The sequence below is a fragment of the Aythya fuligula genome, chromosome 7 (assembly GCF_009819795.1).
Source record: "Aythya fuligula isolate bAytFul2 chromosome 7, bAytFul2.pri, whole genome shotgun sequence".
In the NCBI taxonomy this organism is placed as follows: domain Eukaryota; kingdom Metazoa; phylum Chordata; class Aves; order Anseriformes; family Anatidae; genus Aythya; species Aythya fuligula.
The window spans coordinates 32,070,100-32,095,041 of NC_045565.1; the positions used below are offsets into that span (position 1 = coordinate 32,070,100).

Genomic DNA, 24,942 nt, shown 5'->3' on the forward strand with positions numbered 1-24,942 from the left:
CCTGCCCGGGCCCGCCTTTTCCTCCTCCTCCTCCTTCTCCTCCTCCTCCTCCTCCTCCCGCCGCGCCCGGCCCGCGGCCGCCATCTTAGGGGCGGGCCGGGGCGTGCGGAAGGGGCCGGGCGGTGGCGGGGCAGGGACGTGGCCGGGGCGCAGCCATGGCGGCGGCGAAGCCTGGGGCTGGTGGAGGCGGTGGCACCGGCACCAACCTCCTCTTCTCCTCCTCCGCCACCGAGTTCAACTTCGCCGTGCCCTTCATCCCCGTCAGCCAAGCCCCGGCCGCGCCGCCGGGCCCCGCTCTGCTGGCAGCGGGTAGGAGGCGGGGGGGGTGAGGGGGGAATGGGGTTGCTCGGTGCCTGCGGGCGGTGTGGGGGCACCGGGGGGAAGAGGGGTCCCTGCGCCTCCTCCTTCTCTTCTTCCTCCTCTTCCTCCTCCTCTGTTCCTTGGTGGAGGTCTGTAGGTGGCCTCTAAACGCTAATTATTTTAAATTCAATCGGATCGGTGCGTATTGAGTCCAAGATCCAAGCCTCGGTTTCAGCGCTGGCTTATCTTACGTAGGGGAAGTGTTAATGTGTCAGGAAATAAACGGAATATGTCTCTGTAGGCTTAACAAATATTTGCCAAGTGTGGCCTCAGAATGTTCCTTAGATCGACATTTTCTGGGGGAGAGAGGGAGTAAAAGCATTGGAATATTATTCCTGCTTATTTGAGGTACCTAGCTGATGCCTTTACTAATGCTATTTGTTCAGTGCTTATATATGTTTTCTTGCAAATATAAGTTGTTTATAAGTAGTTTATATAAGTAGTTTCTAATGGCAAATCTGGAAGGTAACATTGCACAGATAACTCTCCTGTGGCAGCTTCTAGAAGACGAGCTAGGGAGAAAATCTGTTGATCAGATTTCAGTAACGCGGTGTGATTAACTGTGTGCTTTCCATTTCACTTAAGTTTTGGTTGGATGCAGGTCCACGGGCTTACAGCTGGAGTGAGTTTCCGTGCCAAAGGTCTACTGAGGTTATGCCACATCCTGTATTTCTTCAGGAAAGGCCCCCTTCCTGTTAGCTTCTGTGGTCCCTCGCCTTGCCCCTTCGTCCAGCCAGCTGGCATAGGGACCTGGCTGCGCAGAGCAGTTTGCATCTTGCATCAGTTTGGAACAAGAAGGAACAAGCCCTGGGGTTTAATCCTAAATTGTAATGGGGATCGGTCTCGGGAATTGTTTGCCATCCAACTGAGAGATGACGTTTGGAGGCTGTGTGTTAATTTGTTGTATCTCAAAGAGTGCTTTGGGCTGTGCAGTTTGAGGAGAGAAGACATTCTCTGGTTCAAATGCAGACGAAGTAACCAACATCCTTAGTGTGGGATGAGAGGAGCGCTGCCAGCGAGGAAATGGACTTCTGCTGCCTGTGATTGTCGGGTGGCAGCCTGGTACCATCTGTGAGGGGTGTACAGGCAGCTGTCACACAGTCACTGTTGAAGAGAGACTGTTCTGTGTAGGAGATGAATGCTGCCCCGGATGACAAAGCTGTAGAATCACAGGAATTATTTTTTTCATTTGCATTAAGTGCTTTTTCTGCCGGTCTATGTATATGTTTCAATGTAGATTTTGCAGATTAGAAAAAAAGCAATGTAGAAAGTAACATGCTCTGTCTAAAAGCTGTGTGTATGTGTATATACAATTGTTGTCAACTTCATTTTCTAGGAAATGGACAGTTCGACTAAATTTCCAAAGCATAGTTGAAATTTAGGTTGTTCGTGAGTGTGCATGTGGTAAAGGCCTTGAAACTCCTCAGCATGTTGCTGTGTTTGTTGTGATCTGACATTGCGGTGAGATAAATTGCCTGCTCCGCGACTGGTTATTTTGGAAAGCAGAGAACTGGCAGTGAGGTATGCAGTTTGCTTCTCTCTGTTCCACAGTGTTTATGAAATATGAAGGGAAGAAGAAACTTCTAATCGTGAGAATAAGACCCTTTATTAAATACAAATGGCTATTCTGCTTGTAGTTGGAAGGTGATCCAGAGGCCTGAGTTTATGATGGTCGTTGCTTCTAAATGGCTTTAATGTTCTGCACAGGATGGTTCATGTACAGAGATCTGGGGGTTTGTTCCTCAAAGCTGCATAAAACACCACAGGTGAAGTAAGAAAAAAATGATAGGTATGGGTGATGCTTGCCTGAAATTGATGCCATCTGAGAAGACAGCTAAATAAAAGTTGGTTACAACAGTCCATTTTATTCATGACAGCTGCTGCTTCTTTGGTTAATTAACTAGAACTGCAGCTTCCCAGGGAGACTGCTCTGTGGATTCCCCCCCCTGCTCCCCTGTCCCCTGCCAGAGCAGTGACAACACTCTTAGGACTTCTGTAAATTGCACTGGTTGCTTGCAGGGTGCTGTTCCCTCAGCAGGCCGGCAGCGACACTCACACTGCCCTAGGTCCATCTCAGTTTATTGTGAGAACCTCAAGCCCCTTCCCTTTCCAGGTGCAGCTGGGTCACTGCAGAAAACATTGTCCAGGAGCTGGTTTATGTCCTTTCTTGTGATGCAAAAGGACAGTCATGGCCTTCCATGATTTTAAGCCCTCTCCTGCAATTATGCAGGATGGGGACTTAATTTTCTGCTCCAGAGATTTACCTCTTGTGTTGCTCTAGAGTAGGACTTTTAGACAGAACTGGAATAAGTCTCACTCATCAAATGACTTGGAGTGATGAATTCTGGCCACCTTGCAAAGCAAGTGGGAAACCTTGTGAGAGGTTTGCTGAAGGGTTGGGTGAGAATGGCCTTAATCCAGGAAGAACCATAACCAACAGGCATGGTCCGTTTGGGATTTAAGACCTACTTTTGAATTAGATCTTGGAAGTCTTATGCTTAGTCACTGTTTTCATGGTAAGAGGAAATGAACCAAAGCTGCTTTTGCATTTGATAGCTATAAGGGAGATTGAAAGGGATTTCAGTGCCCTGGAAGCAGGGTTCTTTGCTAAACTGGCTTGCGAAGGTCCTGTCTTGAGTCATACTTTGGCCTCTTATTTCAAACTTTTACTTTTTGTTGCTTTATATGTATGCACTGAATGAGTGTTGTGGTCTGTTTTCAATGTTTTTGAAGACTTAACAGCTTTTGTTTCAAGGTTATGGCACATTTAATCTTCAAGGATATCTAAGACCTGTAGTTCTTCTGGCTCTATGGGGTCCAGTAGAGTTTTGGAAATAGCTGATAATGTTACAGAACATTTTGCATACGTATGCTGACTGGTTTGAACCTCTCAGGGCATCTTTCGTGACCTTTTTCTTGTTGTTTTTGCAGATGATTCTGCAGACGTTGGTGAAGAGGACAGCTTCTTGGGTCAGACCACTGCGAGCCCGAACCCACCACAGACTTTCAACTATTTCTCTCAAGTACCTAGCAGCAGCGATCCCTTTGGAAGCATCGGGCAGCCGCCCCTAACAACAGTCGCACCGCCTGCTGGAGCACCGGCCTTCTCCAGGCCTCCAACTTCCCTTCCACTGGGGTCTGGGCCACAGGATGGGCAAAACGCCTTCTCACCGCACGTTCCCAAGTCCCAGGCCTCGTACGGCACACCACCGACTTCACAGGGGGGAATGGCAGCTTACCAGACTCCTCAGCAGAGCTGTCCCCCACCAAATGTCTCTGCTCTCCCCCACGGCGCGTCTCCGCAGGGCTATAACCCTTACCGCCACACCACCCTGAGCAGCAGAGCGAACCCCTACCTTACTCCACCACAGCTGCAGCAGAGTCCTCCGCCAGGCCAAGCTGCTCACCCGCCGTCCTCTGTACCACCTGTGCAGATGTACCAGACGCCTCCAGGGGCATTGGCGCAGGTAAGGGACTTGTTCCTGACACGGTGGTACCAGAATGTAATGATTTCAGATGCTTTCCTGTCTGAATTGTACCTTAAAGATTCCTCAAACCCACCCCACTCCCCCAAAAGAAAACAAAACAAACAACAACAACAAAAAAGAGACCAGAAAAGTCTTGAATTATTTCCTATAGCAAAATCTTCTAACTGGAACTAGCCTGGAACTATTGCTTTAGGAAAACATCCCAATCCTTGAATTGAACGTACCCTGATGCTGTAGGTATGTGAGCCTCTGACTTCAGGAGCAGAGCCCGGTTATGAAGTTCTGTTGCTTGTTCCATTCTGTTACCACACTTTGCTGCTGTTTTATCTGTGCTAGTTCATTGTTTGTGCCTCTGATGTAAATCAGATCACTAAGTTCTCACAAAACATCAGCGGAAAATACCTTTTCAAGCTAATCTTGCTGGTGAAGGCAGTGCTTTTTGTAGTTATGGTCTAATTCACATAATTTATCAGCAAGCTCTTTGGCACACAACAGTCAAGGATTGAGTGTGACGTAAAGCATTAATCTCCATCCTTTATTACCTTCATAATATCATTATTAGAGTAATGTGAATGTGTTAGTAATAACCTGACAAGCTCTCCATAAAACAAGCTGACAAAAATAATTTTTATTTTGCCTGAACTTTCTGGCTGCTGTTGCAAGTAAGGAACAGAAAGATTATATAGTGGCAGTAAACATAGCAAAGGCAGCAAAACCTGAACAACATGGAGTTTAAAAGAATTTCAGGACTTCTTTCTATTGATTTTTATGTATTGTTCATTATGTTTGTTTATTTGAATGTATTGACCAAAGCAGTTTTTACTGCTGACATCACTTGCTGTTAATTGTACTGAGATGCTTGTACAATTTGTATGCCATCAGCACTGCGTAAACTATGGTCCTTTCAAAATCAGTTACTTGGATTACTGAGGCTACACTGAAGTTTAAAATCTGCATTTCTAGTTCGTTTTGCAGGAAGAGAGCAATTACTGAGGGTAGTTCTTGTTAAAATCAATTATTCTTTATGCAAAAACGTTAAATATGTTCTTCTCATTAATCATTGAAACGTAATATGTTTTCATTGTCAGATCTGGTGGCTGTCAGAAGTAAGGTCAGCCTGAGTTTTGAAAGCATAAGAGAATATTTTACGTGTTACTGTCTTTAAGTAAGCAGGATGCTAGACTGTAGCAGCTTTCAACAGTATGTGTGGGAAGAAAATTCACATCCGTTAATTGGTAACATCTCAGCTTTCAACAACGTAACGGAGTGGACAACTTGTCTGTAACGTTTTTTGATTAAAAGATAAAGTTCTTGCAAAATATGTTAGAAATAAAGGCTTAGAGTGCCTATCAAAAGGTAAATCGGTTATGTAAAAAAGCACCCGTGTAAGGCTGAGGGGCTAACAATATATTTTCAGTTTCCACAGCCTCAGTCGCAGCTCCCGGCTCCAAGGCCTTCAGGTCCCCTGGTCCCAGCACCTCCTGTTCTGCTGCAGAACCAATATGAGCCAGTTCAGCCGCACTGGTTCTACTGCAAGGAGGTGGAGGACAAGCAAGTATGGATGCCGTTCAGCATTCTGGATTCTGCAAAACTAGAGGAAGTCTATAATTCTGGTAAGTTAGGAACATTTTAATTGTGTCAGTGTGAAGATGTACATCCCTAATGGATATCGCATTTTCTCATGTACTACTTATCATTTTCTCATTCCTCTTTTGTTAAACTCTGCCAACACTGGAGTAAATATTATGATTTGGGAGTTGTTTAAAGCTTGTGTGTATTTGTGTGTGTGCATCTGTGGACATACAGAGCATGTAGAAGCATTTCAGTAGCTACACATTGGTTGCCTGAGATTCTGAAACTTCTCCTCTGCAATATAAATATCTGTCTTAATGGCTTATTATTGAGGAAGAGAAAAAAGAGTGTGTATGTTAGGATTGTAACTGAGCATGGCTTGTGTGTCACAGTCCAGCCTGATCCTGAGAGCGTGGTCCTGAGCACTGACGGGGGACGCTATGACGTGTACCTGTATGACAGAATGAGGAAAGCTGTCTACTGGGACGAAGAGCCTTCTGAAGTGAGACGGTGCATGTGGTTTTACAAGGGAGACAAGGACAGCCGCTTTATTCCTTACACTGAGGATTTTAGTGATAAGCTAGAGGTTAGTATGACTTTTACATAAACTTCAAGAAGAACTTGGAAGTACTTTGTGTTTGTGACCTTAGAATTACCTCCTTTTGTTTCATTACAATGATTTCCCAAATGTGCTTTCTGGAACATAAGTAAGCAAATTTCAGAAAGTGGAGTGGCTAAAAAAATGCATTTCTCATGCGCAGGTCTTGCAGTGCTCTTGCCGAAAATCAACTTACGTAGTGCTTCACCTGTGACACTTTTGAATAAATAAACTGATGTAAATTATGACCTTAACGTTACAGATAATACACAGGGCCAAAAAATAATCTGTCTGAGAAGGCACGCTGATTTCATGTCACTTGTTTTCTGTTGCAGGCAGAATATAAAAGGGCTGTAACTACAAATCAATGGCACCGTCGACTTGAATTTCCAAATGGGGAGACAATTGTTATGCACAATCCCAAGGTAATAGGTTCTGGCAATTGGTTCTCACGGGATTCATCAGGGGTGAATGCACACATGGATGAGAGCGTAAAGTGAATGCGGTGTTAGTCTTGCTTGAAATTTACTTATTTATTGTTTTGGATTATGTGTGTATTAAAGATGATAATGCTTATAGAAACTGAACTCCTGCTTGCTTCAGTTTTCTGTCACATGATTAAAATAAAGTGCTTGCTGAAATATAGAAAGAAAAAGGGTGTAGATTAGTTGAAATACTTACTAAGCATAACTGGCAGCAAACAGGAGGCAATTTAAATTACTTTAACCTCAAACAGTCTGTACCAAATGGAAAGTAATTAAAACAAAGAGTTTTCATGTGGAGAAGGGCATTAATCTAACTGTAAGGAAACTAGTTTGCATATCTAAGTCATGAGGAGTCTTCCACTGCAGCTATTTTTAGGCCATGAGAAAGTAGAATAGGAGTTAGACTTGATGATCCTTGTGGGTCCCTTCCAACTCGGGATATTCTGTAATTCTAGAATAACTTTAAAACTTTTCTTTTTTAATACTATAAATGCTCTGCTGATAGTCTCTTGTGATTAAACTGCGGACTTCAGCCTTATTTACTAGTGTTGTTAACTGTTGCCTTATCACAGATGCAGTAATAAATGAAACTGAATATAATAAAAAATCAGGGGTGCTCCTACATTAACCATGTGTTAATGTAGGTTTAGAAATTTCATCCAGTAATAACCCTGGAGAATAAGCATTTAAACCACATAGTGTCAGACTGTACAGGGTCAGCATAAGTCTTATGAACAGTGATGCTACTGAATTCATCATTTTGTAGTGTTCCCAGGTTATTTCAAGTGTTTTCCTTCCCTGAAAAGCACTGCTCACTTTTTCACCTTGAGATAGAATAACTGTAAATAGTGGTCAGCGTCTTCACAAAAAAATAGTCATCTGCTAAGGAGAAGTGGACACTGGAGTCCAGGAAAGAGGAGCTTGAATGCTGCTTGCCTGAGGAATTAAAATTGTTCAGAATCACTGAGCAGGCCAGCATCTTCGGGTAGTGGTTACTTTAAGTCATATGGTTGCTTTTCAAAATAATGAAAATTATCTGCGTTATTTTGGAGTCTAGTTTAGAGGAAGCTGTATGGAATAGTCCATAGGGTTTTGTAAGACTTTTTTTCATGTGTGCTAACTGAAGAAATCATTTGAGCTTCATATGCAAGCTAAGCAATCAAACAGAAATCATGTTAAACCACACAACACTTTTAGACTACCAACCCAAATCACGTGTGTTTTTTGTATTTATAACTGGAAAATGTGTTCTTTTTCAGGTCATAGTTCAGTTCCAGCCTTCTGCCACGCCAGATGAATGGGGCACCTCTCAAGATGGTCAGGCGAGACCAAGGGTAGTAAAACGGGGAACTGATGATGACCACGATGACATTCCTGATGGTATGTGCTTAGTGTGTGGGGGGTCAGCAGCTTCAGCTGTTGGTTCAGTTCAGAAGCTGGACAGGAGTGGGTGGAGCAGCAATGCACTGTTTGTGCCTGGAGCCTAGAAGTTAAGGTTGCTCCTTCATCTGAGCTGCTTGCATGAGGTTATTTGGTGGTGTTTTTTTGATCAAAGCAGTCTTGTGGGCTGCATGGTTTCCTGACCCTATGCTGTGCAATAGGTGTTATGGAGCAAGTAAGGTAGCTTGATTCTAAACTTCACTGCTGCAGTAAATGTTGGCATTCTGAATTTTTCCTTTCCTCTTTCTCCAGGAGAAATGGCCCAAATTGACCATCTAGTATTTATGGTTCATGGCATAGGTCCTGTATGTGACTTGAGATTTAGAAGCATTGTTGAATGTGGTAAGTTTTTCCTTGTTTAATTGGCAATTTTATTCTTAACTGTTGAAAAGTAGATCTCATACGCAAATAAACAGGTCTTCAAAAATATAAATATGGCAAGTTTTTTACTGTTAAGTTCAATTTCTGGTAGTTTTTTTTCCCAGTTATTTTCCAAAAGTAGAATTTGTTTTGTCAGACTTACAGCTTTAATTGTTGCTATGAGTTCTTCAGTGTTAGACTTGCAGAGTGGTGTTTCTTTGTTGTTGTTTTTTTTTTTTTTTTTTTTTTTCCAATATACTCCAGGATGGTTGAATGAATTAAGATGGCTACGTCTGGTCATGAAGTAAAAATGTGTTTTTTGTGATGTTAAATAGAAGCTTACTAAAAGACAAAAAACCTGTATTTCTTATAGCTATAGAAGTAATATTTGCAAAAACTTTTCCGCTTTGTAATTTCCTTCATTTGTATTTTGATTGTTTGTTGAAACTGAGGAGGGGGGGGAGAAGAGAATACCTGTAATTGTGTGTTACTTGAGTGCTGCTACCACTGGATTTTCATGACTTTGCTTCTCTACAGTTGATGATTTTAGGACTGTTTCTCTGAAGTTGTTACAGACTCACTTCAAGAAATCTTTAGAGGAACGTAAAGTGAGCAGGGTGGAATTCCTCCCAGTTCACTGGCATAGCTCTCTGCATGGAGATGCAACGGGTGTAGACAGGTGAGTACGTTGTTTATTGTCTCAGAGAAGTTAATACACTTATTAGGCTAGATGAATAAGTGTATGACTGGGTCACAAAAAGAATCACAAATTGTTTTGTAATTGACACTTTGATGTGGAGTATAGGGAAAGCCGGGAAGATGTGGAGTATTTCTAATTCAATATAAACATGAATTCCAACTTGGAAATCATCATGCCTTTCACCCCATTAAGGCCTCTCTTCCCATCTCATGCTTACTTTCCTCTTTAATTTTTGAGTTCTTTTCCACTTCTCTTACCAATCTTTTCCCAAAACTTCCTTGTGACAGCAACATTTGAAGAGAGATTATTTCAGGCATCCATTCAGCCTGGAGGGTGGGGGAGAAAAAGGGAGCCACATCTTTCTCAAATACGTCCTATCAGCAGAGTGCACTGATGTATGAATATGCAATCAGGCCAGAAAGCTATATGCTTTTAAAGATGTCTGTAAAGAACATATCTGTGGTATTTCGACTGCAGCTTTAGAAATTGTTGTTTCAAAAGCTAGCAAAGTACTTACCTGCATTTCTTTAAATGTGTTCATCCTTCTAACGCTTCTGTGTTACTACCAGGAACATTAAGAAAATCACTTTGCCGAGCATTGGGCGGCTGCGCCACTTCACCAACGAGACACTCCTCGACATCCTGTTTTACAACAGCCCCACCTACTGTCAGACGATTGTGGATAAAGTAGGGATGGAAATGAACCGTTTGTATGCACTTTTCATGAGTCGCAACCCAGACTTCAAAGGGGGAGTCTCTGTGGCTGGACACAGCTTAGGTAATTATTTAGAAAACTCTTTTAGGATAAAAGCAGCATTCCTACAGTAAGGAAAATGGAACCTTTGTTAAGCTGTGACTGTCTTCCAGAATACTGCTAACTAAAAATTAAGCACCACTCAATAGCTATGTTTATAAAGCTTTGTGAGAAGTTCATACTTCCTGGATACAAGTACATTGGTCCCTGCATTAGTTTGCTTCATGAAGACTTAATGTCTAATCTGTGTTTAAAAATTGATGGGTTATCTGGTGTCGTGTTAGGTGGGTAACCTCCTTAGTAAAGTAAAGCTATTTATAAGGGTTTGGGCTGGGACTTTTCTTCCAGTTTGGTAATCTAGGATGGTTAAGGAAAGGTAGTTTATACTACATAAAACTATTACACATGAGCAGATCGTTTGCTTTTTGCTGAGAATGGTCATGTTCCTGTGTGTGTGGATTGATACTGCATTGATCTCTTGTGATCAGTCTATGCATTGCTGTTACTGCTGCATATAAACCCTGCTTTGTACTTAGGGACAGAAAAATCTGTAATTTTTCTTAAAGGAACTTTAATTCCTGTTTCCAGGTTCCTTGATTTTGTTTGACATATTGTCTAACCAGAAGGACTTGGCTTCATCAGTAAATACTGGGGCTTTCTCTGGTGTTAATGGGACTGTGAAGGATGTGGCTATTCATGATAAGCAGGTAACTTGCATGCTAGTCTTTCAAGTCAAATAGATCTGATACTTTCTTACGTTGTTAGGCTTTATTAGCTGGAATACTGTTGCAGGTTCTGATAGTGCATTTTGACATGTTAACACTAACGTGCCATTTTGTAAACGCTGTCAAGTATCAGTACAAGCTGTTTGCATCTCTCTGAAGTTCCAAGTAGAGCAGTCATGGGATTTGGTCATGAGCATCAGCTTTGACCCTTATGGACATGTAACTGGGTCTTTGCAGTATGTGAACAGTAGGGAAGGCTTGTAAGAAGGAAATTTTATCTGTTGTCAAGCCTGATGCAGTAACCAGTTGTTTGATAATTAAAAATAAATAAATATGTTTGAGCGTTGGAAAGCTCAAGAAATCTTTTGCCTCTCTTAGTAATTTTTAAATATATGTTTTGGTGGTCTATTAGTAGTAGAAAATCTGTACCCTTCTCTACTAAAAATGAGCGTAAGTTAACAAAGCTTATTTTATAATAACCTTTTTAAGATAAAGTAATTAAATTTGCATTTGTTTGCTGCATATTGGCTTTTCACTGTCCAGTGATGCGACTCTCTTTCTGTGTTGTCCCTTTAAGATGGCTGAAGATACCAGTTCCTTGGGCTCCTCAATTACTACTTCTGGTGATGACCTCTGTGAGCCTGAAATAGATGACGATGTTCCTACTTTGCAGAAGACTCTGGAAATGCTTAGTTTATCAGACTATGCAAGCACATTTGAAAAGGAGCGAATTGACATGGAGTCTCTGGTACAGTACTGTTCGGTTGACTTCTGGGGATTGACAGGGTGCAGATGTAGTGGTATTTGGTGTTTTTGTTTGCTTTTTTGTTTAGTGTACCATCAGGAATGAAAATAGTTGCAAAGGAAAGATAATTAGTGAATGAAAACTAAATGTTATGTGACTTGGGTTTGTTTGTTTTTCAGTTATTTTATGTCACTGTGTATTGTGGGTTTTTATTTTTTTGTAATTTCTGTAGCTTTATAAAATAAATTCGTTTGATAATGAGGAATATATATTACTAGAAAAGTTATAAAGTATACCTTGTGTGTGTGTATATGTGTGTATATATGTAATTTTTTTTTTTTTAAGCTGATGTGCACAATTGATGACCTGAAGGAAATGGGGATACCTCTTGGACCAAGAAAGAAAATAGCCAATTTTGTAAAAGACAGAGCAGCCAAGCAGGTAAATATATTTTTCATGAGTGAAATAAGGAGTTGTTAAGCAAAGGTAACTGACTTTCTCGCTGTGGAGTAGCTTCTCTTCTTTAACACGCTTTTTAGCATCATGAAAATATGAGAAGGCTTTTGATAACTGTGGGGGAAAAAGTGTTTTTTTTTTTTTTTTTTTTCTTCTGACTGTAAAACCTGTCTCAAAAGGAACAAAAGAAAGCAGCAGCAGAAAAGAAAGCAGTACTGGCTGCCACCCTCCAAACTCAGGAAGCTTCCCAGAAGGCAAAAGAGACAGTTACTTCTATTTCCCCTTCGGAGTCGGGTCAGCAGCACTCAAAGAGGAGGCTTCCATTTGGTGCATCTGTTTCTTCTGTGAACATTGACTATGAGTATTTTGAAGTTGGAACTGGCCAGGTGAGACTACATAAATTGAAATGATTAATCTGAAACAATCTTATTTATTTATCATATATTCTTCTTATTTATTTAAACATGTTGATGACTTTGTGCTACTTAACTGTTGTACAATGATCAAGGGATGTTTATGTAGAACCTTACCCTCTGGTGGGAGGGAGAGCTGGGACCATGGGTTAGATTACTGAAAAACAAAACTACAACAAGAATGTCAGTACAATTGTTATTATTTTTTTAGAAAACTTTCAGCAACAAATGAGCTATAAAAATAATTCTGTTCCAAAATCAAAAGTCTGTGAATGCCATGACACTGAAGGGCTCTGTGGCTGTATATTTAACATAGTAGCCTAAATGGGTCTATATATGATGTTATATTTGTTTTACCTCAAAGTTAACTCAGGTATCAAGCCTCGAATGCTTCCTGTTCAAATAAAATTTTTAAAAAATATATTTTTAATGTTTTTATAACTATATATTTTGTAGTTAGAGGTTTTAAAGAAAAGCATTGTAATACTATAGTGTACTAATGTACTAGTATGGGGGTGCAGCAGTGCAGCTGAAACTTCCTGGAGGTACTGTGAGCATGTGGTTGATTTAATACACGTCTTGTTTTTCCTTCTTAGCTAAGCATGATATTAACTAGCTGGCAGTGCTGAGAAATTATTTGTCTAACTTCTGTCTGGTAGGTTTCAGTAGTTTACAATGCGTTGGACTTTGAACCGGATATTTTCTTTGCTCTTGGTTCTCCTATTGGCGTGTTCCTTACTGTGCGAGGACTGGAAAAAATTGATGAAAACTACAGGCTTCCGACCTGCAAGGGTTTCTTCAATATTTATCATCCAGTGAGTAAGAGATTTGACTTCAGCTGATGCAGACAACAATATAGAATACTAAGTTAAAACTTTTCAGCATTATACCTCTTTTCCCCCACGTACATTTCTCAAAAGACTTATCTGGAACATACATTCCAGATATTTGCGATCTTTACAGCAAAAGTGAAATAGTGTTGGCTTTTAAGTTCCATACCTGTAGATATCCTGATGATATTTGTCCTGTTCATTTTGGAGTTTAAACAACATTTTTTTCATTAACTTACAAAATCTTCAAGAAGAGATTGAAACTGTTTGTGTTTGAGCCATTTACAGGACTTTTCTTAATTTCTAGATTGATTCTGGGATATGTTTAAAAAAAATAAATAAATCTGTAAATGCATTATATTTGTCCTCTTCTGTCCTGTCCTGTTTAGGAATCAAACAGTGGTAGAATAAGTTGGTTAAAATAAATTCTAAGGTAACTAAATGTCAATCTGTTTCTTAACAGCTGGATCCAGTAGCTTACAGGTTAGAACCAATGATCATTGAAGACTTGGATTTAAAACCAGTTCTTATTCCACATCATAAAGGCAGAAAAAGGCTTCATCTAGGTAAAAAGAAAACTTAAAAACTCTCACTTAAAAGAAAACTTAAAAACTTAAAAACTCTCACTGCTAACTTACTCATTTGATGCATTAGAATATTGCAAAATTTCAAGAGACTGGTGGGTGTTCCTCGATACGTGTCTCCATGATCACTTGTTCTGTTCCCCTTAATTTCTGAGAAAATGAGAATCAGAAACTAAATTTACTATGGTTTTTACCTTGTTCCAAGTCTTTTCAGTATTGGAAATGTTGATGAAAAAGGCAGTTCCATAGCTTGGTGGGCAGAGATTGGGTTTTTGTTGCTTGTGAGTACGCATCAGATCAAGGTGATTTAAATTTTGCATGCTTACATAAGGAGAGTCAATTCTGCCGTTTATTTGACTGTCACTGCTGTAGAAGTTCAGAGCCATTGTGAGAGTGCCACCAGTACTGAATGGCACCTAAGCTGCTGCTGACACATTTACTGAGCTGTAACAGAATTACAGGCTAGACTTGCTTGGGAGTGTTTCTCAAAATTCACAACTACAGCAAGAGTCATTGGCATCACTTCTGTTCTGCTCTGCTGGAGCTTGGGACTGGTTCCTCCGTACTTCAGTGCAGGATGTCAGCAGGGATTGTGGGTGGTTGCGTTGAGGGATTGACTGGGGTAGGTAGTGTTACAGACCCTTCAGAACCTGCCTATGGACTGTTGCCTGTGACAGTGTTAACTCAGTGACCCATACAGTGAGAAATTAATTATGCATTAATTATATTTCATCTAATCTTTTTCAATGGAGTAGAGATGCAAGAAACTCACGTTCACAACGCAGCATGCGTGTTTCTCCTAATAATTGGGAAGTTTGTAGAATGGAGTTTAATCATTCTGGTTTTAGTTTAAGACTTTAAATCCTTCTACTGTGGTTTTTTTTCAGAGTTGAAAGACTCTCTGTCTCGTATGGGATCTGATCTGAAACAGGGTTTTATCAGTTCTTTGAAGAGTGCCTGGCAGACCCTTAATGAATTTGCACGTGCTCATACATCTTCGACTCAGCTACAAGCAGAACTGGAGAAAGTAGCTAACCAAATTAAAGAGGAAGAAGAAAAGCAGGTGGTAGAAGGTATGTGGGCACATCTCTGGTTTTATAATTTATTGTTCTCAAATTAATAGAAACTTTTGTATCTTAGCTCTTGTTTGATACTGATTTTCCTGACTCCATTAAGGAAGCCTATGTGTTTTTGGAGTATTAATATTAAATGTAAGATCCTTTTCCTTTTTCCCTTTTAAAAAAGGAAATATTGCCAGCTTTTATTGAAGAGCTTCAGTTTGTTTAACCTTTCAACTTTCCAGTAAAAAAGTTTTGATGTGGCAGTTTTCTAGATTAATTGTTTTCTTTCCTCCCAGGGCAATTTAATACAAATAAATATTTGTTTCTGGGATTTATTCTCTTTAGTAATCTTCTGCTGAGTTGTGGGATGAGTTGAGAAGCATTAAGTACATTCTCTAACAAGAGAAAAAATGGCATCGAGGAAAATCTGCATGGGTCAGATACAAATGCTGTCCCTGGTTATAACAAAAGCAGGCTTCCTGGTTGTGAATTATCCATCAATGTTTAATAATGCTGGCTTTGTCTGTACTTACAAAGGAAAACCTTCTGGTTGAAGTTGAGGATAGTGATTGACTCTGTGCTAGTGGGTTGTAAATATATATATTTATATAAAATTTCAAAATATTTGTTTGTGGAGTGACTGGATCAGTCTGTGTACAAATAGTGACGTTTATTTTTTAAATGGTTTAGCTATTCCTTTATGTGGTTCCTTTATGTGGGTTTTCTTCAAACAAATGCTTTAAACTGTCATGAAAGAAATAAGCTTATTGTTCCAGTAGATTTCTGAATTATGGAGTGACGTGCTAGTCAGTTAAATTTGTCCTATTGCAAGCACTTGGAAACTATAATAGGGAAAATGAGTGATATTTCTTGATTATAATGAAGCAGGCTGTGGTTGAAAATAGTTGAAATCTTAAAATCTGTAATTGTAGCTGAAAAGATCACTGAAAGTCCAGAACCTCCAAAAGATGAGGATTTTTCAGTGAAGGTTGGAATGCTGAATGGAGGACGTCGCATTGACTATGTTCTGCAAGAAAAACCAATAGAAAGCTTCAATGAATACCTTTTCGCTTTACAGAGTCATTTGTGCTACTGGTAAGAGGAAATGTGTGATTCTATAAATACTGCTTCTCTGATGTAATTGTCTGTGTTTAAATGTCAGAAATTATGCCCTAATGCTTTGAGTACATTTTGACAAAAATAGCTGTGTTTTTATACCAGATACGTTTTCAGACTGGTTCCAGGTGTCAGTGTATGCATGTGATTTAGGAGACCTGACTTTTCTGCGTCTTTTTAGTATTTGAAATGTTTGAAAAGATGGCTGTCCAGTTGGACATGAGGTCCTCATTATATGATTGAGACATTCAAGTAAGAAGGCAAACTGGCTGTCCAAGAACGTTGGTGTCAAGATGTCCCACCTAGATGTCACTAGATTAGCTAGTTTCATTTCAAATAAAATCGTGTGTTAGCACAAAGAAAAAAATCTGTAGTTCTGTTTGCAATCAAGACGTTTGCATACAGGTCTGTTGAACTTTAAACTTCAAAATATATAGCTTTAGCGACAATCATTTTCAAAACAAGGAGAGCTTGGTGAACATTTTGCCAACTGAAAGTGTGGTTGGGTGCAGGGACAGGCTCCCCAGGACACTGGTCATGGCACTGAGCCTGCTGGAGTTCAAGGAGTCTTTGGACAATGTGCTCAGACACAGGGCCTGATTTTTGGGGGATTCTATGTGGAGCCAGGAGTTGGACTCAATGGTCCTTGGAGGTCCATTCCAGCTCAGGATATTCTGTGATTCTATGAACTCTAGTTTTTCAAAGAAAACTATTTGTGAAGGAATTGTATTAGGCTACAATGCTTTACAAAACTTTACCTCTTCATGTTGAAGTGTAATTGATGCTCTGCTATCAGAGATTAACGAAAGAAAGGAAGAAAAAGGCACGGTGGATCTTCCTGCAAATTTGGACGGTTATCATTTGACTCTTGTATACAGTACTCACTCATACACAGAACAATTTATGGATTAAGAAGCAGATTCTGGTGTCATGTAATACACTGCAATACATCATTGCCTTATCTGGATTTGGATTTACTTATTTTTAAGTGAATAAATTTCAAATGGAGAAAGTTGTAATTCCTTTTATAGGAATAGCAGTTACTATTGACCTGCTGTGTTTGCCATTGGGCAGTCAATTGTCTTTTTTTTTTAAATTTTTTTATTTTTATTGGTATGTTGTCTTACGTATTCTATTACTGCCATAAAATTAAGCACGCATGAACATACACAAGATGGGGAACGGTAGAACAAAGGGTATGCAAGCAGTATTTGGCAACGTGACAACGCACCTTTATACGTAATAAGCTTGGATATCAGTTGCTGACCTACGCAAAATGATACTGGTGAAGGGGGACTGACTTTTTTTTGTCTTTAAGTAAACAAAACACTTCTATCTTTCAGTCTTTCTGAGTTGAGCAGGTGCTATACAAGTGGTGCTCTTAATTTTTATTTATTATTATTACTTTAAGGTATTTATTTCCAATAGCTAATAATTTTTAGAGGTAGGCATTATTTCAGAGGGTAAAATACAGAATTTGAAGGCATTACCTGCAGGGGCTTATTAAGGTCAGTATCAAGGCTGCAGTGCTGTTGAGCACTGTGCAGAGCTCCCCGAGCAGTCGGTGACCCAGTGGTGGCAGTGCTGTCTCACAGGTGGAGTTGAAGGAATTGGAGCTTTATTCCACCAGGTGGCAGACAATCAATTCCAGGTTTTAAAAACTGGCTCCCCATTTTCTTCTGTTTTCCCCTTTAACTCATGACCCAAATTTGTGATTTTTTTTTTAATTTTGTTTTGAGGAGGGTGATGATGATTTGCTCACTTGTTTTCATGCTTGTTTCATGCTCACTTGTTTTCATGGTTGTTTAATAGCAGAAACAATCAAGAAATGTGGCTGCCATATCCAGATTCAACTATGGAAAATGTCTGTAGACCCCTAGCTTGCATGTTGAATTCTGTATTTTTTCTCTGTGAATGATGTTATTCACATTTGGAGGATCACAGTTATGACGATCTAAATTTTCTTTGCTGTCTCCCTACATAATTTCTTTTAAAAGCAATGAGATGTTATTCATAGAATCATAGAATGGCTTGGGTTGGAAGGGACCCTGAAGATCATCTAGTTCTAAGCCCCTCTGCCATTTTTGATGCCAAAATTTATTATTTGATATTTTTATTATTTGATGATAATGTTGTTATTATCTAACAACTCCGGCAGCTTTGGAACTTTCTTAAATGGGGAAGTTTTAACAGAGGTAAAACAACTTGGAAACATGGCACTTGAATTACATTAATCTTTAAATGAATTGAGAATTTTTTTTTTTTATGGTACTAGGGAGGAGAAGATGGCTGTGGATATTTACTACAGCCTTGGCTATGTTTATTTAATATATCTTATTTACAAGAAGGTGTCAGCCAGTTAGGAGAGAAATAGTAGGATTTTGCTGATAGAAAGCTGCATTTTGACACTGGAGTGATAGATGCAGTGGAGTAAGAAAAATAGGAAAGTTTTGACAAGCTGATGGAATATATTCAGGAGCCCATGGCAGACAAACAGTGATATGATATTTGAGACAAGTGAGCATATAGAGAGGGGAATTTCAAGTTCCAGCCTAATAAGTATTAGGGAGGATAAGGTGGGGGAAAATGTTTGGTAAAAGGTAAACACGTAGACTAGGGATAACAGGAGAGATGATATAAAACAGAGGAAGAATTGTGGTTCAAAAAGGGAGTTGGTAGAGCTAAGGCCATGTCCCAAAAGAGAGGGTCAAGGGCGATAGTTAATTCAGACAGTTTAGAGAGCTGGGGAGCTGGGGTGGGATGAAGTATGCTTTACAAGACTTAGAATATGGGCTGTACCAAAATAACCCTTTTTTTTTTTTTTTTTTTTTTTTAATACTCCATAGGGCATCTGAAGACACTGCCTTGCTGTTTCTCAAAGAAATATACAGGACTATGAATATCAATCCTGAGCAGCCACAACATTGATGTATGGGTACGTGAATTCGTAAGTTTGTTCTGATATGACTTAAATTCTTACATCAAAGTCAACGGCAGCTAAGATCTGTTTACTTTCCCCTTTTCCTCTGAAATTTAAATTATGAAGCAGGTAACTGCAAAGTGTGTGATTTTGATTTGGAAAAAAAAACAATTTCTATTTTTAAACTCAGGGGAAGTCTTAGAGTACTCCCTTCCCTTCCCAAAAGGTATTTGATACAGTTCTTGGTATGATGTGATAGTTGCCAGTACAACTCTAAAATGTGGTCTGTTTCTTCCTTAGTCTAGTTGTTCAGTAAATGATTGAGAATAGGAAAACTTGGTGATAGTGGATATGATGAAATTTCACTTACAGTGCAGTAGATTGAAGAGCACTAAGAGTGTTCCAGTGTTGCAATATGCAATTGTAATATCGGTTGACCAACTGCTAACATGTATGCCAGGGAAAAAGTCACTTCTCACCTAAGAAGCTGTTAAAATTGATACTGATAAACTAATGAATGAGACCTTTACTGATATCCTTTTATGCTTATATAGCTAAGAATTTCAGCAGAACAAATGAAATGTGGTAGCGTGGAATTTGCTTCACTTTGAAATAAAATTAAATGCACCGTATAATTGAGCATCTTAAATGTGAAATATACTTGCAGGTAATTTTATTTTAAGCTGCATGTTTCCTAGCTAAGGATCTGTGCTGTACCACTTTGCATCACTGGATGTGGTAGAGAAGACTGTATTCTCTTTTGAAAGGCAAGGGGCAAGAAATATGCACTGTGATGCCTTTTTGGAATTGTACAACAAGATAGTTTCTGATGTATTTCTCCATTTTTCAGAAGAATTGATGGTGTCAAGGTACATAAATACCTGACGTGAAGAGAAATACTTTTCAGAGGAATAACTAGATAACTTTACTATGTCGTGTTAGTAGTCTTCTAGTCTTCAGAATGCTTCTGATAGTCAGGTGATGGCATCTTTTTTTTAATGAAGTGTTGTAGCTGATCAAGTGCATTATTTTTATTTAGTGTGCCTAAATAGTAGGAAGAAGATGCTAGCAGCACACTTTTGACAATAGTGCATCAGTTATCACAATGGCTTTTGCAGAATCTCAAGTCATAGCTGTGCAATTCTTCTTTGCTTTTGTTTCTTTATGACAGCTTAGGGTGAAATTATACGGAACTCGCTGATACAGAAATAATGTTCTATCTCAATTGGGGGGCATGGGACGTAGTAATTCATCACTACAAAACCAGAAGTGGATTTGTTGCTTAGCTTCAGCAGACACTGGGATAATTGTATTTTCGAGAACTCCACAGTTTAGCAGGATGTCACGCGACAAAGCACAGTCAAGGATGTCTGTGCAGCTGTAATACCATTAGGAATCACTCGGAACATTTCTTAGCCCTTGGTTGAATGCTAGCCTCAAATGTTGTACAATCAGATCCCAGACATTTAAATGGGAGGGCATCTAGGGCCCCTGGGATGCATGTAATGAAAAATAGTATCTTGGGAAGGCTGTGTGCTACAAGACGCCTGTTTGTGAGGCGTCTCACAAAAGGCCTTGTGAGCCTTTTTTACATAAGGAGAAACGTCTCCGCATCCATTGTATAAAATATTCCTGTGTAAGTATTCTGCAGTAGGAAAAAAGGAAAATTGCAATCAGGAAAATTGCAACCTGTGCAATCAGGTGGGGGTTGGCCTCCTTCACGTGAAGGATGAATTTTGTAAGCAAAAAGAGGAGGTAGGGGACCAGATCTCATGTACAGCATCTGTCGCACAGTATATTTGTGTAGTCTTCTGTCCTGGGATGTTTTTTTTTTCTTGAAATCAGTTGGTATCTCTTGACTCTTAATTAAGTCAAGTCAGTAGTGTTTTCTATCTCAGCTAAAATTATGTATGAGAAGAAGCAGTTGCACTGGCAGTTGGTGAGTAGTCACCAGTATTTATTTGCTTCTACTCACTGATAAAATAGTCCTAGAGGTATTTTACCTGTTTGTGGGGTGAGGTGGGGTGGAATACAGCAGCATATTAAAGCTTTGAAGTATAAACTAAGTACTTTTATCTCTGAATACAGCAGGATAACTTAGAACCATAAGTTAAAGAATCTAGTAGCTTACTGAAATGAACAGTGAATGATATCCTATGAGCAGCTGTAAGCTCTTTCTCTTTATAATTTTAATTGCCTGTTTGCGTACACAAAAAGACGACTTCAGGAAATTTTTGTGTTTAAAAACTGATCAAAAAGGATGATGGATTTTTTGATCTTCTAAACTTCTCTTGAAATTGAATGTTGGCATATTTTATTTTATTAGTACTACTACAGAAATTCAAAATTTGGTATTTTCACATTCCTCTTATGTACATGTTCTATTTTCTCTGCACAGCCATACCTGTTGGTCTGACAGATCTGCTGAAAAACATTTCGAAGAATGTCTAGTATTTTCATAGTCAGAGGTGACAGGATAAGCACCAGACTCTTTTCCTGGAGTCCAGAAGTCGCTCGGATTCTGCCTTCCCGTGTCACTTCAAGCAAACTTCTGAAAAGATCAGCGCCGTCATTGGAGAGACGGATGAAATGACACGATTTTGATCTTATCAGTTTAATTGTACAGTTGCCAAATATAAAGTGATCATTGAAGAGGTTCTTTGGCATGCAAATCATTACTTCTCTCCTTCCTTCTATCTCAGCTGGCTGTCAAACGTGCTTTGTCTATCAAGGCAGCATGTCCTTATTAAAAAGGACTAGTTGAGAAACAGCAATAATCTGCTTTTCTTGACACGTTTGTTGGTCCACCTTTTAATAATGAAATGTGAACTGTAGTTATAACCATCTTTAACACAGATGACACAAAGCTGTTCCTATTTACTGAAAACTAGCAACCAGAATCATTTTCTTACTATTGTAAGTGTTACGGAGATTTTATAAAGACCTTTTTAAGCCTCTGTTTTGAGTTTTATTATTTTTAAAGTAGAAATGAATCTTTGATTTTGAAAATGTTAGAAGTTTGTTACAGCTAGTTCAGTGTTCACACTTCCTGAAATGAACAATTTAAAATAACATTTTGGTCTAGCAATTAATGTAATTTTAGTGAAACTAGGCTGCAGCTGTGAGAAATAAAATACTTACCTTGACCTTGCGGAGTTTAATATCTCAAAATAGTAAATGTAAATACAGGAATCTGAAGCTTGCAGGTGCTAGATAACAATCTAGGTTGAGAGCATCAGTCCAGGCTTATTTGTCATGTAATGAAGTTGAGATGAGTTGGGTAGCGTGAAATCCTTTGAATTTGTGTCTCTGAATACTGAGCTTCTGTAGCTTTCTTCTAGCTTCAACTTAAGTGCAAATTGTGGCTTTTCATAATATTAATGACTTAACCTTACTACTGACTACTTGCTTCTGTTATTGCAGTAAATGCATTTTGAAATGCAGTATTTTTTTCATAGTATATGTAAAATACACATTCTTGTGTATATATTTTGGTTATTATAATTAAAAATACCTTACCTCCCATGGCTCTTTACAGCAAAGTTTTGTATTTCATCACAGAGTAGGCTGGAAGGGACCTGTGGAGAGGTTCCTTAGACCAACTCCCCTGCTCAAAGCAGGGACAGCTTAAATCAAGGCTAGGGGCCTTGTTCAAAGATTGCGATTCATCACCTCTCTGGGCCCTATTCTTATGTTTACTGCTATTGCTGTTTTTTTTCTAATATATAATTGTGATTTTCCAGGTGGAGCTTGTCTGTTGCCTTTTGTGTTTTCGTTGTGCATCTCTAAGAAGTCTGTCTGTCTTCTCTCTATCCTCACATGAGATAGTTGAGGACGAAAATGTGATTTTCTTGTTTGGCTTCTCAAGCCTTTCCTTGACATCTCCTTTCATGCAGTGTGCTGTGGCCCTGTGGTCATCTTGGTGTTCTCACTGGACTTGCTTTAGTTTGTCAAAGTCTGTCTTGCTCTGTGAAGCAAGTTTGTCAAAGAAAGCTTTTTTTTTTTTTTTTTATTTAATAACATGTTTGTGTCTTTGTAGACCTTTAAAGACCAAGTTTTGTGAGCCTCACAATTCGCTTTGTTAGATAGAATTGAAATAATATATTAAACAAAACCAAACCAAACAGTGGCCTCATTTTCATCTTAGGTATCATGAGGATGGATTTTTCAACTCTATGTAACACTAAACAATCTGATGAATTACATAGCTCTGAAATATGGGCTTAGATAGCTCTGAAAGTGCCTTACTCACTCCCTTATATTACTCTGAAGCTGATGGGCTGTGAAACAGTAAAATTTTAATAAATGTGTGAGAAATGTTGCAAAGGACCCTGGCTGGTGAGGAGCATGCTTTGCAATGGAAGAATGCACAGGGGCAAGTTGCAAGTGAGTGAGGAGCAGCTAGAGCAGAGACACATTTTTTGGAAAGGTAGCATTAGAATTGGTTCTAGTTTTGTAAATAGAAATTTGACTGCAACTGCAGGAGCTAGCAGTTCTTGAATCTAAAAGCAGATGCCTATGTAACCAATGATAATGTAAAACAATGAAAAACGTTTCCAATTTCTTTTTTCTTTTTCGAAAGGGTGATTTTAAATCTACTACAGATGCATCTATTCCTTCATCAGCAGAAGTCCTGTGAGTGTGCTGCACCAACTTACTAGGCAGACCCTACACAGCACATATTTTTCTAAATACAAGTTGTAGGTCTTGTAATCCATAACTGTGTAGGCACCACTAATTAAGCTTATTAGCTATGTAATCTATCTGCAAAAAATTCAAAGTTTCTTTGCTACACTTTAATCAGTTCTGAGGTGATCCCAGGGCTAATATTTTTTTTTCTTAAACAATTAATTCTCATAACATTATAACAGAGAATGCATGCGGAACAAAAGGTTATGGATGACTTGCCCAAAGCCACGGAAGTGAAGGGCACACTATACAGTGTAAAGAATAAATTGGGGTGAAAAAAGATATAAAGGGAAAGCTATTCAGTTTCCAGTGAAAGGTCCCATCTTGTTGGTCCTCCGTGCATATGCTTGTGCAGGCTCTGATACGATCAAGTTCTCCATTGAGGTCTTACATGGAGAATTAATTTTCACGGGGAAATGTTTATAAATGAATGCTAAGGTAAAAATGGGAGCCTCTCCAAGAAATCCAACACAACTCCAAAAAACTCCAAAACATTCCCAGTTGAATGAAACAAGATCTTTCACTGAAAACAAGTTCCTTAGGAAAAGCCTTGTGGCCAGCTCAAGCAAAGAGCTCGCTCCTGCCCCTCAGCACCTCTTGCCTCTGCTGGCACTGAACGTTTCTGTCCTCTGGAAACCTCTCCTAGCACATCTCTGTAACAGAACGACAGGCAAATAACTTCTGCTTGTGCCATGTGATGTTTTGCGTGGTGTTGAAGTTTCTCAGTAGCTGCTGCTAGTGTTGTCCTGATCCTTTTTTCCCGTGAATGTTATATTAATATTTATAACTGTGTCTGCAGTATGACAAACGTGTTACAAATTCTGTCTAAAATGATGCTTTCATAATAATGTTCTCTTTGATTCCTCCCCATATGTTACTTTTTTTTTTCTTGTTACGAATAATAAAATCTAGCCTTTTGTTTTTCCTTACTAACAATCAGCAGTTAGTGCCAGTGACAAGGTGTTAGTCTGGGGAGACTGGGTGTTCAAATGTAACAGGAATGAGCATTCAAGAGCAGTCCTCTGCAGTGCTGCATTTCTCAGACCAAGCAAATTAACCTCAGACTTTATTTATTTTTTATCATCACTTTGAATTAGGATAAGCTTACCAAATGCTAAATAAAGAATAAGAATATCAAATGAATTCATTTTTAATACTGAGAAATACTGTTTCAAATGTCTTCCGATTTCAATACTCAAAAGACTGCTTGCCATATTTACATTTAAGTGAAAATGTGTAAGTCATTTACAGAATACTTTGACTGAATGAGAGGAGTTTGGTGGTTGTCTTCAGGCTTTTGTAACAGCAACTGCTGGCTTAAAACATGAGCTTGGCTCTAGATTTGTACCTGATTTTTCTAACTGTAAATGAGGATTAGCTTCCTAATGGCTAATGGATCTACTACAGTGTACATAAGATTGCAAGGAGACCTGTTGGGGCTCTACATTTCCATAGTTTGTGATTTTTTTATTTGCCTCAGACTCCAATTACTAGCACTCTCTTCTAAGGTACCAACAAAGAAGGACTAGCACTTTCCTGTGGTGATGGGGAGGAGGAGAGGGAAAGCAGTGGGTACCACAGAGCTCACAGAATCACAGAATTGTCTAGGTTGGAAGAGAACTCAAGATCACCCAGTCCAGCCTCTG

At 39.2% G+C, this 24,942-nt stretch overlaps 1 protein-coding gene across 1 annotated transcript; it reads left to right on the plus strand.

The window, feature by feature from the left end:
* Positions 1-133: 133 nt before the first annotated feature.
* On the plus strand, positions 134-21,259 carry SEC23IP (SEC23 interacting protein). The gene is made up of 19 exons (XM_032191289.1): positions 134-309; positions 3,292-3,827; positions 5,266-5,461; positions 5,813-6,006; positions 6,354-6,443; positions 7,763-7,883; positions 8,196-8,285; positions 8,841-8,982; positions 9,573-9,781; positions 10,346-10,464; positions 11,060-11,230; positions 11,573-11,668; positions 11,863-12,069; positions 12,756-12,911; positions 13,390-13,492; positions 14,398-14,583; positions 15,504-15,666; positions 18,534-18,622; positions 21,006-21,259. The coding sequence occupies exons 1-18, from the start codon at positions 156-158 to the stop codon at positions 18,613-18,615; spliced, it is 3,015 nt and encodes a 1,004-aa protein (XP_032047180.1). The 5' UTR covers positions 134-155; the 3' UTR covers positions 18,616-18,622; positions 21,006-21,259.
* Positions 21,260-24,942: the final 3,683 nt, after the last annotated feature.

Bases quoted from the DNA above. Each gene is read 5' to 3' on its own strand.
- SEC23IP (XM_032191289.1), top strand. From the start codon at position 156: ATGGCGGCGGCGAAGCCTGGGGCTGGTGGAGGCGGTGGCACCGGCACC. The intron at 3,828-5,265 runs GTAAGGGACTTG...ATATATTTTCAG, and splicing joins CTCCAGGGGCATTGGCGCAG to TTTCCACAGCCTCAGTCGCA. The intron at 9,782-10,345 runs GTAATTATTTAG...TCCTGTTTCCAG, and splicing joins TGTGGCTGGACACAGCTTAG to GTTCCTTGATTTTGTTTGAC.